This window comes from Laccaria bicolor, genomic scaffold (genome assembly GCF_000143565.1).
Source record: "Laccaria bicolor S238N-H82 LACBIscaffold_32 genomic scaffold, whole genome shotgun sequence".
NCBI classification, from domain to species: Eukaryota; Fungi; Basidiomycota; class Agaricomycetes; order Agaricales; family Hydnangiaceae; genus Laccaria; species Laccaria bicolor.
Window position 1 is genome coordinate 247,725 of NW_001889903.1, and position 17,680 is coordinate 265,404.

Genomic DNA, 17,680 nt, shown 5'->3' on the forward strand with positions numbered 1-17,680 from the left:
GTTTGATGGAACGGGTTCGACACGACTGGCGTTTTTCCCTCACGGCGCTTTGGCTGCGCTTGGCCCTTCGGACGTCGTCGAAACCCGAAACGAGCGAGGCGCCTCGCTTGCAGATTCGCCACCGCCGCTGTCTGGTAAATTTCAAAGCTGATGTCAATTGCGACCGCCATATCCGAGAATACTGGCTGCGGCCGACGATACGATGGCGACGGAAGGCTGCACCGAGAGCCTACGATGGAGGTTCTTCAAAATGATCATCAAGGTCGCGTTCTATTTTTGAAGGGTTCCAGAAGTTACTTATGTTTTCTCCGCTCAGAATTCGTTGCACACGACCAACAGAAATGTTGCAGAAATTTTCGATTTACATTCCGGTGGTAAGGTACTACTCCCAGGTACCGTGGAAGCCAGCCTCCTTGCAGCTTTTTGGTGCTAGAACAAACGTGGGAAATCGGGTCATATGGTTCGTCCGAGGGTCGAACTGGATATCCCTGTGGTTCGTTTTGGGTGAAGAGGCTTAAACGTATTCCCGAAAGTAGTGCGCACCTCTTCACAGTGCGGATAATGCGGCACCCATACGGACCCACAAGCAGTTGCTCACCGCGGTAAACGCAACGCATATATGGCTCAGAAAAGAGATAAAATCTGGAATATATTTCTGCTATCATAGCAGATTGGAATCTCCGAGTCGGTTCACCTGCGTGGTTTTATGGTGCCTTGGCGCCCAGAGGCCCTGCAAATTTCTCATGGATTGGGAACTACATAATAAGGTCAAACATCTCTATCTCTCGTTTCCCCTCATTCCTCCCGGTCGCAGTTTTCTTCTTCCTGGAAGCGACTTCGCCACCATGAGCGCCGTCGCAAACGATCCTCAGGGTGATGCTACCGACGCTACCTCTTCTTCCACCCCCATCGAGGAGCCAGAGAAAAAAAAGAGGCAGTATAAGGATTTTGGCCATGACGACGAGAAAGCAACTCGTGAGTCGTTGATTTTATTCAACTTGTTCTATGCGGTTCTGACGCGCGTATAGACGCCAAGGTCGATATGTCCACGGTACGTCTTCAGTTTGCTTGGATGTGCCAATCCTGCTTGGCTTATACGAACGTGCGTCCCTGCAGATTGAACTAAAGGCAGAGGATTTGTACGACAAGGAGAAAGTTGACTTGGAGACTATCGTTATCGATGATGTCTTCAAGCTCTTGCAGTGCACTGCGGAGGGGTTGAACCAGGAGGAGGCTCAGCGACGACTCGAGTTATTCGGTCCCAACAAACTGGAATCCGAGGAACAGAATCCATTCCTTCAGGTTAGTCTTTTAGTCTATCTAGGCGCACGTTTCTGAATACTTCTACTCAGTTCTTGAGTTTTATGTGGAACCCCCTGTCATGGGTGATGGAAGCTGCCGCCCTCGTCGCTATCGTACTTTCAAACGGTCAGGGCAAACCCCCTGACTGGCCTGATTTCGTCGGTATCGTTCTCCTCCTGTTCATCAACTCCGCCATTGGTTTTTACGAAGAACGTAACGCTGGTAATGCCGTCAAGGCTCTTATGGACTCCTTGGCACCTAAAGCCAAGGTTAGACGCGACGGCCAATGGTCGGAAATTGAGTCGTCCATTCTCGTTCCTGGCGATATGGTGTCATTTAAAATCGGTGATATCGTCCCGGCCGATTGTCGTTTAACGGAGGCCATCAATGTTTCTATTGATCAGGCGGCTTTGACGGGTGAGTCACTGCCTCAGTCCAAGAAAACGGGCGACCAGTGCTTTTCGTGAGTCTTCGATGTTTTCGGAGCACATTGTCCAGCGTTTGACGTCATTTTTTTTTGGCGCTCAGGGGATCCACGTGCAAGCAGGGTGAAGCTGAGGGAGTGGTCATTTCCACTGGCCCCAACACCTTCTTTGGTCGTGCTGCCTCGCTCGTTGGCCAGGATGATGACACCACCGGTCACTTGCAGAAGATTTTGGCTCAAATCGGATCTTTCTGCCTTGTCACCATTGGTATCTTCGTCATTGCGGAAATCTTTGTTTTGTACGCTGGCTTCAGGTACAGGTATCGCGCTGGTCTCGACAACATCCTCGTTCTCCTCATTGGCGGTATCCCCATTGCCATGCCCACTGTCCTCTCAGTCACCCTCGCCGTTGGTGCTCAGCAATTGGCCAAGTACAAGGCCATCGTTACACGCATCACTGCCATTGAAGAGTTGGCTGGTGTTACCATCCTGTGCTCTGACAAGACCGGAACTTTGACCACCAACAAGCTCACCATCGACCGCAACACCATCCAGACATACGGCTCCTTCTCCGCGGAGGACGTTATACTCCTTGCCGCTTACGCCTCGCGTACGGAAAATCAGGACGCCATCGACATGTCCGTCGTTCAAGCGCTCGGAGATACAGCCCGTGCTCGTGCCGGAATCAAACTGCTCGACTTCAAGCCGTTCAACCCCGTTGATAAGCGTACCGAGATCACATACCGTGAAGAGTCGTCCGGCAAACTTAAGCGTGTCACAAAGGGTATGACGGGTATCATTATCGAACTTTGCACGCGCAACAAGACCGAGGAGCTGGAGGAGAGGTTGGAGAAGGATGTAGAGGACTTTGCTGTCCGCGGTCTCCGTGCCCTGGCTGTCGCTTACGAGGAATTGGACGGCGATGATCATGAGGCTGAGGGTGACGGGTTTGAGCTTATTGGTCTCCTCGCCATCTTTGATCCTCCCCGTGATGACACCAAGCAAACCATTGATGATGCACTGGCTCTCGGCGTTCGCGTCAAGATGGTCACTGGTGATCAACTTGCCATCGCCAAAGAAACCGGTCGCCGTCTTGGATTGGGAGACCACATGTACCCCGCGAAGGTGTTGAAGGATGGCCCTGCCCCCGGAAGCAAGTTCAGCAACCTCGATGAGATGATTATGGATGCTGATGGGTTCGCTGGTGTGTTCCCTGAGCACAAGTATGAGATTGTCAAGCGGTTACAGGGGCTTGGGCATTTGTGCGCGATGACGGGTGATGGTGCCAACGACGCCCCTGCGTTGTCTCGTGCCAATGTCGGTATCGCTGTGGAAGGTGCAACGGACGCTGCTCGTGGTGCTGCTGATATCGTGCTCACTGAACCTGGTCTTTCCACCATCGTCCACGCCATCCGCCAATCCCGTATTATCTTCCAACGTATGAGGAACTACTCGATCTACGCGTGCGCTGTCACCATCCGTATTGTGGTGTGTTTCGCCATCCTGTCGTTTGTGTACAAGTTCAACTTCCCGCCGTTTATGGTTCTGATCATTGCACTCCTCAATGATGGGACCATTATGACTCTCTCGGTTGATCGTGTGCTTCCTTCTCTGACGCCGGATAGTTGGGATTTGGTTGAGATTTTCTCGTACGCGGTTGCTTATGGTATCTACCTCACTGCATCCACGTAAGTTCTTCGTACCCAACTTATCATTTCACGGCTGACACTTCGACCACTAGCATTGCCCTCGTCTGCATCATCATCGAGACCAACTTCTTCCAAGACAAGTTCGGCGTCTCCCTCGACACTGCACCTCCTATCTCGCACAACGACCCCAAGCTGCACATGATTGTCTACCTCCAAGTTGCTATCATCTCACAAGCCCTCATCTTTGTCACCCGTTCGCACGGCTTCTTCTTCATGGAGCGGCCCTCTACAGCACTCCTGGGCGCGTTCGCCCTTGCCCAGCTCATCTCGTCCATCATTGCTGCGTATGGTAACATGGGCTTCACTAAGATCAAGGCTATCTCTGGTGGTTGGATCGGCATTGTTTGGATCTGGGTGGGTATCTTTTTCCAGTCACGCGCTAACCTTCTTCTGACATCGTATATCTATATAGAACATCATCTGGTTCATCCCTCTGGATTGGGTTAAATTTGGAATGAAAGCCACCGTTATCAAGGCTATCCGCAAGCGTCGCGAGCGCATTGCCCACGAAGTGGCTGCCACCGGTATCCCACTCACCCGCACCCAATCGCGTGCTGCGTCCATCCACGAATCGCTCTACTCGAATCGTGTGTCGTTCATCAAGCGTGCGGCACGTAAAGTGGGCTTTGGCGGAAAGATCTCGATGAAGCCTGAGGAGCTGCACCGATTCAGCTCTATTCAAGCCCAGAGAGTTGGCCAGACGCTTGCGAGGAACCCGAGTAGGACGGGTGGGACGGCCCCTGTGTAGTTTTCCGTCCTTCGATGAGCATAATCCCTAACGCGGAAGAATTGATACCAATCGCATATAAACCATGGGGAAAAAAAAAATCGAAAAATGCTCTCCCATCGCATCATACCACCATTCCTTCCGAACCCTCCCTCCTCCACCTGCGTACCACACACACTCTAGTCCTCGATGTCTCTAGCCCTCAATCATCATAAAAGACAAACCAAACCGACCAAATCAAATCGCAAGTGTAATTTAATTAGACTTTTTCTCTCTGCAGGCCTTCCACGCTCCTTTTCGACTTCTTAGTTGCTGCTGCTCAAAGTTCTTGTTGCCCTTTCGTACCAGTGCGCTTTGAACGCGGGTTGGGTTGGGGAATGGATGGACTGTGTGTGGCTTTCGACTCTTAATTTAATCGGGCGAGGTTTTTTTTTCTATCTTTCCAGTTGAAACTGTTAGGGTGGTTGGCTCGGATAGTGCACTTCGTTTGAATTTCACCTAAATTTTGAATCTCTCACCGCTGCCTGCGTCCTCTCTTGCCTAATTACCTCTTTGTGTCATGTTTTTTTTTGTGGGCTGGCTATAGACTTTGATGATTGGATTCATGGATGTGTTCGTGAGGGGTATGATATTGGCAGATGCAGGTAAGAAGGACATTCTCATGGCCCAAACTTTGTAAATTTCTTCGCATTCTGCACATCCCTCTTCAACACCCGCTCCCAATCCTTCACAAGCTCCAACGGGCTCAAATCCCTCAACGACCCAAACGGCACAATCTGCACCGCAAGCGGATAGCACTCCACTCCAATAGCAGAAACCGTCCCCATCCGCCTCTTCTCACTCTCCTCGCGCAGCTTCGCAACCTGCACCAAACTCTCCGGCCACGCTCCCCCAAGCCTCCTCGCCTCATCCATCTCGATCGCCTCTGCCCTATCGACGCGGAAGAATTTCCCGGGGGCACCGTTATTGTCCTCCCGATAACTCACCTGCATGCGTACGATGTGCGTTCGAGAGCGTTTGATGTCCCGTGGGAGGGCGAGGGCGTGGATGGTTGCGGCCATTAGGGTTGAGTTGTGGAATTTGATCCATTTTTCGAGGCGCTGGTCGAGATCGGTTAGTGTTATACCCTGAGGAAGGGAGTGTGCGAGGATGCCGGATTGGTCGGCTTGAGCGAGTTGGGCGGCGTGTTCTGCGTTGTTCGTGCATGCTGGTTTGTGGTTCTGCAAAGATAAGTGGAACGTTGGAAGAGTACCGTAGGTTGAAGACGTACTTTCCAGTCTTTCGTTTGGCATTGGCGAGAACAATATCTACAGAGGTCGTTGGTGAGTTTTTGGGAGCGTCGGGTTCGGGGTTACGTACTTTACTGCTTTACACCTCGCGCAGACTTTGAGCGTCGTTTCGCTTCCTCGAGCTGCACATTCAAAATTGCTGCATTTGTGGCCGAGTCTTTTTGGCCCGCCTGGAGCTCGAGAGATTATAGTGGGATCTGGGAAGCTTGAAGACATTGCGGAATTTGCGTGCAATGACCAAGTATTTTGACCGCGACGCGTGGATTGTTCTATTTTGATATCCAGCCAGCACGTGGCTGCAAGTTTTCCCTCTCAGACTCCAGTCCCACTGCAGTACTGATTGAGTACTGAGGTGGGTATACGAATACGAAGCTTACAGATACTCCCGACTACTGGGTTTCATGTAGGAACTTATCTTTCCGCTATAACTCTCTTGAGGGTGTGATGTGAATTGTCGCCAAACAGAACTCTTGATTTCAACCACCACCACGACCTCGTTGACACCATCGCTATCTTCACTACTCCTGCACTGGTTTGTAACCACTCTCGAGAGGTTTTAAGTATAAGTGGGGGGATGTTTTCCATAGTCAAAGTGCGTGAGGCTCTGACTTCGTTATCTTGTCGTTCACTTGACTGACTTAAGAGTCAATGACACTCACAGCACGCATCCAGTGGAACTCCACTACGTGTTTCAAGGCTATCACTGGCATAGAACGTTCCCGTCCCCAACCTTTAAAACGAGCTCCGTCCCAAGTTACACGATTATCATTCGACTTTCAAATATGCCTAACAAGCACTGGCAGTAGAAGACGCGTCCGCTTTCGATTCAACGCGTTATCAGATGTTTTCTGTTCGATTCACGAGTCACGAACAGTGCATCTCGTTGTAAGCATTTTTTTCATCCCTCCAGATTTGTCAATAACTCGTATTTTTCATCAATATCGCAGTATACTCTTTGCGACCACTTCCAAGTTACCGCCTCCTGCCTCACTCCACTTTCAATCGGTCAATTGCAAGACTTCACCAATTACTTACCCGAAATGCTTTGTATACCACCAGACCTGGTGGTGCAGCGGGTACTTGGTAGGCATCCAGGCGCCTACATGCATTTCCTTTCGCTTGAAAAGATGAGCGTTCCTGTTCAATTCAGGGCCAGGTCGATTGTCTGTCAACTCTAATAATTTTCCCGCGTTTAACGCCAATGAACAATATTAACCATTGGCATGCATCCAATGATCAATCCGCAACACGCCTCAGCCTTATGGACTATTCGGGTCTCAATCCAGCGCAGGTAAGTACAGGTGGCCTGATACAGGCGGAACTTGAACTCGGAGAACTGTCCTTGTCTCTGGTACTATCTTCACATCTGCTACAGCACACACGGTCGCCTATCTTTTCTTTTCTGTGGGCGCATAGATAAGCGCTCGCAGTTTGATCTCAAATCAATCCACCTGTCTGCAACGTTGTCTCGTCAACAGCAGTTGAAGGGCTAGCTCAGCTCATCCCCATCCACCATGGTTTCGCAGTGGAATACCGATATCCTTCGACGCATTTTTCTCCCGACCACATCGGATGAATACGTCCATTCCCAAGCGAGTCGTTTCTTCTCCGCATTAACTCCATCGCTGATTAGTAGAAAGGATGAGTATAATAAGACGTTCAAGGCTACGTTGGAAGAAAAACGTGCCTATTTAAAGAAGATAGAGGGTATTGTGAGTCGCGTCAACATGTGGTTCAGCTTGGAAGCTAATTGAGGTCTCTTGTACTTGACCGTGTAGCTGGAAAAGGCTGAACGCGTAAAACAACGCACTCTGGAACAACAAACTCAGGACGAAATGGCTCTGATCAGTGCTTTATGCGACAACATTGAAAAATGCAAAGTTCTGAGCGCACATGTAACGCCGTACCATCCGCCTTCTTTCTCCTTCCGTTTTAACCCCCATACTAGATAGAAGAAGTTAAAGAAAACATTGCGGATTACGAAAACCTTCTGAACTGCCAGACAACATTGGATATGACGGGATTTTATGAATTACGTGACTGGGCAAAGGTTTGTTTTCCAAATGCACTCCTTTCATTTTGTTTGAGCTTGGCCGCATTCCGTGTTATTTAGGCCATGTCTGACGTGTACTCCAATCTGGCATCCGGTCTGATTACGATCTCTCTCGCTGGGGCAGCTATAGTCTACTCTACAATATTCGGGTATCAGAAAATTTTACCGTCATTTGTTGAATCGTTCACTGACGTATTTTCTCTTGCGTAGTGCTGCCCGCGGAAACGTCGGACTCATGGTGTTCTCGTTTTCTCTGTTTAGCGTCGGTTTCATAATACCAGCGCTTACTCAACTTGGGCTCTCCTGGGCGCAATGGAGTCGTTCCAGAGTCCCATTCGCCAGTCAGACCTTTTGGCGAATTGTGCTCGGGTCAGTCCTTTCCTGCATAAATCACGAAGTCCTTCTGATATTGTGTCTACATAGCGCTTTCATGGCACTTTCTGTTCTAGCTGTTGGGTCGGCCATCGTAATACTCAATATCACAGTATTTGACCTTGGGAGGAACACCAACGTCTTGACGGATAGTATTCCAAGGAGCGCGTCAATCGTTGTCTTTGCTTTCTCTGGACTTTTGGTTTTGATATTTCTGCTGTCGATGATATTATCCGTGATTGCTCGTGGTCCAGAAAAATTCTTTCTTGGAGAAACCCGTGTGGCTAGGCCGGAAAAAGGTCAGCAGCTGAGGGACTTCGATCTTGACAAAGGCATTTGGTGGAGTGGTTCTCATGGTAATACATCTCAGAATGCTTAGGGTGTATTACGCGTCAGCGTCGAGCGATAACCAGGACCATCAATGCATCATTAACTTGACTGTTAGTGTACACATAACAGAGGCTGGAATACCGGATCGGATAGAGACGTGCCGCGCGGGAGATTTTACATCAGCGCTTTTAGCAGAGCCAGGTTCTTGCCCACCAATATTCACCATCCTTGCAGAAAATTAATTCACGATGCTCGACGTATTTCACGCTCTAAGGAATTGTGTGGGTTTGCTACCTTAATTTTATTGCCCAGAACTGCGGTTTGTTGTGTAGAATTGTAGTAAAGGAAAAGCATGTGGAACGACGGAAGGTTGTCCGCAGCCGATAACAATTGATAGCGGCGACTTAGTGTGCGTCGTACTCGGACGCTCGTATGCTGCTCAGTGCCAAGAACAGCATTGAGCACATAGAGGTCTGTCTAGAGCTTCAAGTACAAAAATGAGAGATTGACGACGTCGAAGACGGAATGCACTTTCTTTGAAGCCGTCTAAAGATATATATGTACGATATCGGAGACAGATATCAAGTATATTAGCCAGGAGGTCGAAGATTGAATGTCATGGCGGCATGTCATCTTTGGAACGGCGGCTATTTTAAGAGGTCGGATGCCGATTCCGAGAAACATTTACATCACGTGATCGCAGCGATCAAGTGAAACAGTGCAGTACTAGAGCGAGACACAAAGCAGTGAAGGAGACTGAAAATCGGTCTACGACGAAGAAGGTAGAACGACGCTTCAGCAGCCAAGGCTTCACCACGAAGAAGCAGAGGAAAATTTGAGAACGTAGGCTGTTGAGGCGCTGTGATCGGGTTGCGGCAAGGTATTTGTAGTTGTTTCCGTGTTTATGATCGCGCGGTAAAAAGTTAGGGGGAGAGTAATATAAGGCAGCAAATCGTCTGCCGCCAAACCACCCTTTTTCTCCCTCCTCTTCACTTCCACCCGCCTGATCGTTCGCCTCCTGCGTTCTCCTCCCTCCGCCCTATCTTCGTGATAGCATCATATCGCAGTTATGAGCGAAAACGCTGAAAAGGGTTCGCCCGCGGCGGCAACACCCAGCTCAGACAACACACCCGTCGAAGCGCCAGAGAAAAAGAAGAGAGAGTACAAGGACTTTGGGCACGAACAGGAGAAGGCTACACGTACGTTTTTTTTTTCTTCATCGCCATGTCTCAGATGGCTGACCGCCGTCTGCAGATGCCTTGGTGGACATGGCTACGGTAATTATTCCTTGGTTTTTTTTTTTTGCGATCCGAAGCTGAATCTTCGTTCCAGATCCAGCTCAAGGCTGAAGACCTTTACGACAAGGACAAGGTTGATCTAGAGACCATTGTCATCGACGATGTCTTCCAGCTCCTGCAGTGTAGCGAGGATGGTCTCAGCCATGAGGAGGCTCTGCGCCGTCTAGAATTATTCGGTCCTAATAAGCTAGAGTCGGAGGAGCAAAATCCTATTCTTCAGGTATTTTTGCCTGCTCGCCTTCGTTGAATTTTCGCTGACGGTGCGATTTTAAAGTTTTTGGGTTTTATGTGGAATCCTCTGTCCTGGGTTATGGAAGCCGCCGCTCTCGTTGCCATTATTCTATCCAACGGTCAAGGGACTCCTCCGGATTGGGAAGATTTCGTCGGTATCATTACTTTGTTATTCATCAACTCCGCTATTGGTTTCTACGAAGAGCACAACGCCGGTAATGCCGTCAAGGCTCTCATGGACTCGCTCGCTCCCAAAGCCAAGGTCAAGCGCGCAGGCCAGTGGTCAGAAATCGAGTCGTCCATCCTCGTTCCCGGTGACATGATCTCCTTCAAGATTGGAGATATCGTTCCTGCCGACTGCCGACTCACAGAGGCAATCAACGTGTCCATTGATCAGGCTGCTTTGACCGGCGAGTCCCTCCCTCAGTCCAAGAAAACAGGCGACCAGTGTTTCTCGTGAGTTGATTATTTTTAGCCTTCCTGACGTCACACTCATGTGACTAGTGGGTCCACGTGTAAACAGGGTGAAGCTGAGGGCGTCGTTATTTCAACCGGCGCCAACACTTTCTTCGGTCGTGCTGCGTCGCTCGTTGGTCAAGACGATGACAGTACCGGTCATTTGCAGAAGATTCTTGCCCAAATTGGGTCATTCTGCCTCATCACCATCGGTATCTTCGTTCTCGCAGAGATTTTCTGTCTCTATGCTGGTTTCCGTTTCCAATATCGTCGTGGATTGAACAACATCCTCGTCCTCCTCATCGGTGGTATCCCCATTGCCATGCCTACTGTCCTCTCCGTCACTCTCGCCGTCGGTGCCCAGCAACTCGCCAAGTACAAGGCTATCGTTACCCGTATTACTGCCATCGAGGAGTTGGCTGGTGTCACTATTCTTTGTTCAGATAAAACCGGTACCCTCACCACCAACAAGCTCACCATCGATCGTAGCACCATTAAAACCTACGCCCACTTCAACCCTGATGAAGTAATCCTCATGGCAGCGTACGCCTCGCGTACTGAGAACCAGGATGCCATCGACAGGTCTGTCGTCGAGGCTCTTGGTGATACTGCTCGCGCTCGTGCCGGCATCAAGCTGCTTGACTTCAAGCCTTTCAATCCCGTCGATAAGCGTACCGAGATCACCTATCGTGATGAGTCGTCCGGGAAACTCAAGCGTGTTACCAAGGGCATGACTGGTATCATCATTGAGCTCTGCTCGCGCAACAAGACAGAAGATTTGGAGAACACCTTGGAGCATGATGTCGAGGAATACGCCAGTCGTGGTCTTCGTGCGCTTGCCGTCGCCTATGAGGAGTTGGACAGCGATAATTTCGAGGCTGAAGGCAATGGGTTTGAGCTCATCGGTCTCCTCGCTATCTTCGATCCCCCCCGTGATGATACCAAGCAGACCATCGATGATGCCCAAGCCCTCGGTGTCCGCGTCAAGATGGTCACCGGTGATCAACTCGCCATTGCCAAAGAAACTGGTCGTCGTCTCGGTCTCGGTGATCACATGTACCCCGCGAAGGTTCTGAAGGAAGGTCCCCCCCCAGACTCCAAGTTCAGGAATCTTGACGAGATGATCATGGATGCCGACGGATTTGCTGGTGTGTTCCCTGAGCACAAGTACGAAATTGTCAAGCGTCTCCAGGGTATGGGTCACTTGTGTGCAATGACTGGAGATGGCGCCAATGATGCTCCTGCTTTGTCCCGTGCCAACGTTGGTATTGCTGTCGAGGGTGCGACTGACGCCGCTCGTGGTGCCGCTGATATTGTCCTGACTGAACCTGGTCTTTCTACTATCGTTCACGCCATCCGTCAAGCTCGTATCATTTTCCAGCGAATGAGGAACTACTCCATCTACGCCTGCGCCGTCACCATCCGTATCGTCGTCTGCTTTGCTATCCTCGCATTCACGTACAAGTTTGACTTCCCTCCCTTCATGGTGCTAGTCATCGCCCTTCTCAATGACGGCACCATCATGACCCTCTCTCTCGATCGTGTCCTTCCTTCCATGACTCCCGATAGTTGGGATCTTGCAGAGATTTTCGCATACGCCATCGCTTATGGTATCTATCTGACGGGATCTACGTGAGTGGTGTCTTCTCGTTTCGTTTTTGAACAATTATCTAACCCATTCTTTCCCTTCGTTAGTGTTGCATTGGTCGTCATAATTGTCGAGACCGACTTCTTCCAGAGAAAGTTCGGCGTTGCCCTCAGCTCTCCTCCTCCCATCAACAAAAACGATCCTCAGCTTCACATGATCACATACCTACAAGTTGCGATCATTTCCCAAGCTTTGATTTTCACTACTCGTGCCCACAGCTTCTTCTTCATGGAACGCCCGTCCTTTGCCCTCTTCGCCGCTTTCTGCCTCGCCCAACTTATCTCCTCTATCATTGCGGCTTACGCTGACTGGGGTTTCACCGACATTCATTCTATTTCTGGTGGATGGATCGGTATCGTTTGGGTCTGGGTATGTCTTGTCCTCTTTTTAACGTGTTTTTTTTTGTTAATCCAGTCTTTTCTAGAACATCGTCTGGTTCATCCCTCTGGATTGGATCAAATTCGGTATGCGGGCCACCGTTATCAAATGGCTTCGTACCCGTCACGAACGTGCTCTCGCCAGGGACACCGTCGCTGGTGTTCCCCTCGGTCGCAGCAAGTCGCGCGTGGGTTCCATTCACGAGTCTCTCTACGAGAATCGCGTTTCTTTCATCAAGCGTGCTGCTCGCAAGGTCGGCCTCGGCAAGGTCCACGTGTCGCCTCAGGAGTTAACCCGCTTCACATCCGTCCAAGCTGCGCAGGCTGGACAGACATTGGCTCGCAACCCCAGCCGAGCAGCCCATTAAAACCTCAATAGGAAAATAAAAGAGCCCTCTACCTCTCTGTCAACATCCTCTAATGTCCTCAACGAACGCACCACGTTCTTATCACGCAATACTTTATCCTTATAGACCGGACACCTGTCCCCGCTATCATGGCGTCTTCGTTCCCTTCCCTCTCCGCTATCCTCGAGTCCGCTCCCCCTTTCCAGCCCGACCCGCTGCTCTGCCTCTGATACCCGTTGGGACAGAAGAGTCATGTGTTCATTGTGTAGAGTGTTATGTGTTCGCGAGCTGAATTCTTTGCGGGTGGAGCTGATGTCCATTCGTTGATCTCCAAATTTTTTGTCAGAACACATCATTTGTATAGCTATCTCTTCTGCCTATTATTGCAATAACTATCGTACAGCAAACACTAATTAATACATCGCATTGAACAATAACAATAATAGGTTTGCAGCAAGTTTGCAGTGATATGAAATCAGCCAAACAGTGAAAACCCAACAATTCACATTCACATACTACTTACATGTCATCGTCACCATGGAAACTTTCCCCTCAGCATGCTCTTCGACAACGTCAAATACTTAGGCCGTCGTCCAACTTTTCATGAAGGGGCAATTTCAAACTTGAACGTATTGCGTTCGAAGGCTACACATAGACTTCAAGGGTTCAGTGCGCGTCGAGCTCGTAAGTTTTGTACTAGTCATTGTTGAATCGATTGCGATAGTAAAATATCTTACAGACGCCCGAGAGTCAAATCTCGAAGCTTTCAGACAGTGTCTGTCTTGAGTGCCTTCGTTGGGCTTGGGCAGGACCAGTCTGTCAGCTGAAATTGACCAGAAATCGGAGACCGGACCCAGTTGTCGTTTGACCCACGCGGTGTGCCATATATCATGGACTTCTTAAGTCCTGAAGGTTGATGGCATCATGGTACACTATCGCCTTCGCATCTCACTACACCGGTGTTCACGTCAACTCCACGTCAAACGGGGCAGACTGCATCGTCCTCGTCCTATCCCTGGCCAGGCTCCTTGATTATTTCCCAAGGCTGGTACCTGTGGGTTCTGTGATCATCCCTTCCAATGACATCTGAAGTTTCGTTGGTGTTGGATGATACCTTGGGTGTTTTCACTTATGGAGGAGGCGCTTGGAAGACGAGCATCGCAAGTCAGCGGTGGTTCAATGGAAGCACACAGTACCCTTCTTTTTCTGTCCCTGGGAATGGACTGTATGGTATTGTAAATTTGACATTCCAAGGCATGTTATCGTTCTCAGACTTGAGAAGCATGACATTAACGTAGGAAACCAGGGACGTCGATTGGTTTTTATGGGAACACCAATCCTCTCGCTGCTGGATTAGATGTACTCTCGGTTTCGATCGATGGCGAGACACCTTCCAACTATACCCATGTTAACCCAACGGTCCAAACATGGACGCGGTGGTACCAATCTCCAACGTTAGCCAGTGGAACGCATCGAATTTCGTTGGCTCGAATATATAGCCCAGCGTTTGACGTAGCCATCGTCAAGACCAGCAAGGATACCGTGCTGCCCCAACAGGTTCTCTTAGTCGAGGATGATGATCCAGCTATCGTTTACAGTGGGAACTGGAAAAATAATGGGGATGTGATTAATGGCGGTAATACAACTCTACCATCGATGATCCCGATGAACAATTCCACAACTCAAAGCACTACCGCGGGGGATTCTATGACTTTCCATTTTTCGGGTGTGTTTTGGCATCTCAGTTATCTGCGCAGTCCCACTTAATTAGATAAATCCAACAGGAACGTCCGCCACGGTTTGGGGTATCCAAACAACAACCTATGTTGGAGTCCTCTCGGCTATATATGATTTGGATGGGGTATCCATTGGGAAGGACTACTCCGTCCTATCAAGTAACCTAAATTACAAAACTGGACAAGGCCAATTACCGAACATAGCCCTCTTCAGTACGGGCCCCCTTTCAGAAGGGAATCACTCGCTCTCGCTTACGATCAACAAATGCGTTAACCAGACATTCATTTTTGATTATATCACATACACACCTTTTGGCTCGTCCAGCTCGTCCAGCGCTGCTTCAGAACCGTCTTCAGCCCCCAAGACAGCCCCAAAAACGCCAGTAGGAGCAATTGTTGGCGGTGTTGTTGGCGGTGTCGTTCTGCTCCTCTTTTTTGCCTTGTTCTGGCGGGTGCGCCGTAGGCAACAGGCGCTTTCAGAGAAGGTTTCATATCAACCGCAAAACGCTGCTCGTCCCGGGCAAGCCATCCATCCGTTCATTGTCCCCTTATCATCATCGAGACAGATGTTTCCGGGATCATCATCAGAACTCCTGTCCGTGACCAAGTCGCCCGCCAACACCACTCCTCCCGGCCACACAGCGCAAGCCTCTGGCTCCTCCATCGTACCTCTCCACAAGAGTGTGGACTCAGGTTCACTTTCTGCGGGCTCTTCGAGCCCTTCTGCTACTGACTCGCCGTCAGGTGATGGTATTGGAAGAAGGGGAAATGAGGCTGAGAGACCTCCGCCGCCGGCTTACAATGACATCGTGTAGGCTCGTTTTTGAAAGGGCCATCGAAAACATACTGGGAGTTTATCCGCCATGAATTGGGAGCTTCCGCTCCCCTCCTGTTATCAACCCGTTTTGGCTCGCTCGCTGTCGGATTATTGCGTCACTGAATATGAATCATAGGGAGGGTGTATGATAATTCTGGGGTCTTTTGATTGTCGTTCGACGGCGATCATGAGTGGGAGGATAGAAGTCAACTTGCTTTGTCTTCGTACGTTACCAAAAAAGTTGGCGAGTTCAATGCACGACGCCTTACAATTTACATACCCTGTGCGAGATACCCATCAAGAGCCATCAAGTTCAAACTGTGAACATGTGGAAAGCCTTTTTTTGGCTATTGCGACCGGCTTTCATTTGATTGCACTCCGGATCAGGGCTAAGTATCTTCTCTCACCCGATCCGCTGCATCACGAAACGATGGCACTGGCTTTTGACGCTGAACCGGTGACATCGCACTTGATCATTCCTTTCACAGGCACTCTGGCTTTTCCTCTGCTACCGCCATCCTGCTGGAATGGCCTCCCAAATTTCTTTAGTGTTGGACGATACTTCAGATGTTTTTTCCTATGGGGGAGGAGCGTGGAAGACGAGCAAAGCGTCACGGTGGTTCAATGGAAGCACGCAGTATCCATCATTCGTGGTTGCGGGCAATGGTCTCTACGGTACGATGAATTTGACGTTTAATGGCGAGTTTCTTTACTTTTTTTTGATTTGGGGTGTTGTTTTAACCTGAGGAAGCAGGGACGTCAATTGGTCTCTACGGAAATACGGTGCCTCTCGCTGCTGGATTGAACGTATTCACGGTCTCGATTGACGGCGGGTCGTCGTCCAACTACACCTACGTCAACCCTAATACGACGCAGACATGGCAGCAATGGTACCAGTCACCCACTCTATCAAACGGTACTCACCGAATCTCGTTGGGTCAGATATATAATCCAGCGATGGACGTGGCCATCGTTCAGACCAGTAAGGATGTTCTGCTTCCCCAACAGCTTGTCCTTGTCGAGGACGATGATTCTGCAATAAGCTACAGCGGGAAATGGAAAAAAAGTCCGGATGTGATCAACGGCGATAACACAACACGTCCGTTGATGATTCCGATGAACAACTCTACGACTCGGAGTACAACTGAAGGCGATTCCATGACATTTCATTTTTCGGGTCTGTTTTGGCATTTGGCTCTCTCGCTATGTTCACTGAAGCAACAATAGGAACTTCTGCCACAATTTGGGGCGTCCAGACGACATCCACCCTTGGGGTGCTCTCAGCTATATACACTGTGGATGGGGTTCCCACTGGGAAAGACTACTCTGTTCAGTCGAGCAACTCAGGATACAAAAGCAGTCAGGGGCAAGTACCGAACAACGCCCTCTTCACCACTGGCTCCCTTCCACAGGGGAATCACACTGTCATGCTAACGATCAGCAAATGTGTCAATCAAACGTTCATTTTCGATTACATCACGTACATGCCTTTGGGCTTGTCAAACTCAACCGGTATTGATTCGGGATCTTCGGGCATTAAGGCGCCAGTAGGAGCAATTGTCGGAGGCGTTCTAGGGGGCATCGCATTGCTCCTTGTCGCACTTGCTGTTATATTCCTGCGACGGCAGCGCCAAAGACGGGAAGCATTTTCAGACAAAACCGTCGTTGTTCCTCCAGCAGAAGCATCCCACCTACCAAACGCTGCTCTTCCAAGCCAAGCCATCCACCCCTTTGTCGTCCCTTCGTCTCCCTCAGAACGTAGTTTTCCACGTTCACAATCGTCGTCAGATTTTGTATCAACGATCAAGCCATCTCTTCGTACCAATACCAGGTCCTCTAGTGGCCCCACGATGCTCAGCGGCGATTCCTCTAGGATGCCTTTTCACAGGCGTCTGGAATCAGGTTCGCTTTCTGCAGTTTCCAGCTTTCCAGCTGGCAGCTCGACGTCAGGCAGTGGCGTTGCATCCGAGGGGAGTGAGTTTGGAGGTACTGCACCTCCAGCCTATCACGATGTTATTGCTTCTGGTTCGTCGCAACCTAGACCAGCAACAAGCAAGTCGTGACCTAAAAAAATGGCCTAATTGGGGATGCTTTAGGTATCCCATGTGCTTGCCTTGACTGGTCCTCTGGACCAGACATCGGACTCACGGCTTGGTCAACTGGCCTCCAGGGGAGGTTATCCCTCTTTTCTCTTTGTTGCTGCTGTATATCATATTACCTATTCCAGCCCGTCTCAACAATCTTTGTACTTTCGCTTTGAAGGACCTTTTGGCATCGGGTGACGATTCTTCCCAGATCCCCCAGGCCATCTGACGACAAGTGGGATGTTTTGGAGCTCATTCTAGCAGAGCATCTTTCGAAGCTGCCTGTCTCAGCTTTCTTGCTCCTACTTCGGATGATGCTTCAGCCTCCCCTTTGAAGATGCAGGTTTCTCACTCCAGTACGTCATGTAGAGTTATGACTCTCACACCATTCAAAATCGACGTTGGCAGTGTGTGTGGGATATCCGCGACAGGAAAGCCCGTTTATTTCTGATCTCCTCCCTACTCTACCGTCACCTGCAT

The 17,680-nt window shown here is 49.9% G+C and overlaps 5 protein-coding genes across 5 annotated transcripts; 4 read left to right on the forward strand and 1 right to left on the reverse strand.

Annotated features, from left to right (window-relative positions):
- Window positions 1–845: 845 nt before the first annotated feature.
- On the forward strand, window positions 846–4,183 carry LACBIDRAFT_253028 (plasma membrane H+-transporting ATPase; the record flags this gene model as incomplete). The annotated part of the gene is made up of 7 exons (XM_001885523.1): window positions 846–975; window positions 1,029–1,051; window positions 1,117–1,302; window positions 1,353–1,765; window positions 1,831–3,414; window positions 3,468–3,789; window positions 3,848–4,183. The coding sequence occupies 7 exons, from the start codon at window positions 846–848 to the stop codon at window positions 4,181–4,183; spliced, it is 2,994 nt and encodes a 997-aa protein (XP_001885558.1).
- Window positions 4,184–4,771: 588 nt separating this feature from the next.
- On the reverse strand, window positions 4,772–5,667 carry LACBIDRAFT_295163 (uncharacterized protein; the record flags this gene model as incomplete). The annotated part of the gene is made up of 3 exons (XM_001885593.1): window positions 4,772–5,382; window positions 5,433–5,469; window positions 5,522–5,667. 3 exons carry the CDS (start codon window positions 5,665–5,667, stop codon window positions 4,822–4,824), a joined length of 744 nt encoding a protein of 247 aa, XP_001885628.1. The 3' UTR covers window positions 4,772–4,821.
- A 1,298-nt stretch (window positions 5,668–6,965) lies between these two features.
- LACBIDRAFT_331206 (uncharacterized protein) lies at window positions 6,966–8,255 on the forward strand (the record flags this gene model as incomplete). Its single annotated transcript, XM_001885524.1, has 6 exons — window positions 6,966–7,163; window positions 7,230–7,346; window positions 7,400–7,501; window positions 7,565–7,653; window positions 7,715–7,873; window positions 7,928–8,255. The coding sequence occupies 6 exons, from the start codon at window positions 6,966–6,968 to the stop codon at window positions 8,253–8,255; spliced, it is 993 nt and encodes a 330-aa protein (XP_001885559.1).
- A 1,020-nt stretch (window positions 8,256–9,275) lies between these two features.
- Window positions 9,276–13,004, forward strand: LACBIDRAFT_191443 (ATPase; the record flags this gene model as incomplete). Its single annotated transcript, XM_001885525.1, is given in 8 exon segments — window positions 9,276–9,338; window positions 9,354–9,405; window positions 9,461–9,483; window positions 9,539–9,724; window positions 9,779–10,191; window positions 10,240–11,823; window positions 11,887–12,208; window positions 12,264–13,004. The coding sequence occupies 8 exon segments, from the start codon at window positions 9,276–9,278 to the stop codon at window positions 12,582–12,584; spliced, it is 2,964 nt and encodes a 987-aa protein (XP_001885560.1). The 3' UTR covers window positions 12,585–13,004.
- A 116-nt stretch (window positions 13,005–13,120) lies between these two features.
- LACBIDRAFT_331208 (uncharacterized protein) lies at window positions 13,121–17,179 on the forward strand (the record flags this gene model as incomplete). The annotated part of the gene is made up of 9 exons (XM_001885526.1): window positions 13,121–13,247; window positions 13,288–13,338; window positions 13,608–13,617; window positions 13,862–14,289; window positions 14,348–15,110; window positions 15,453–15,573; window positions 15,605–15,791; window positions 15,871–16,215; window positions 16,335–17,179. 9 exons carry the CDS (start codon window positions 13,121–13,123, stop codon window positions 17,177–17,179), a joined length of 2,877 nt encoding a protein of 958 aa, XP_001885561.1.
- Window positions 17,180–17,680: the final 501 nt, after the last annotated feature.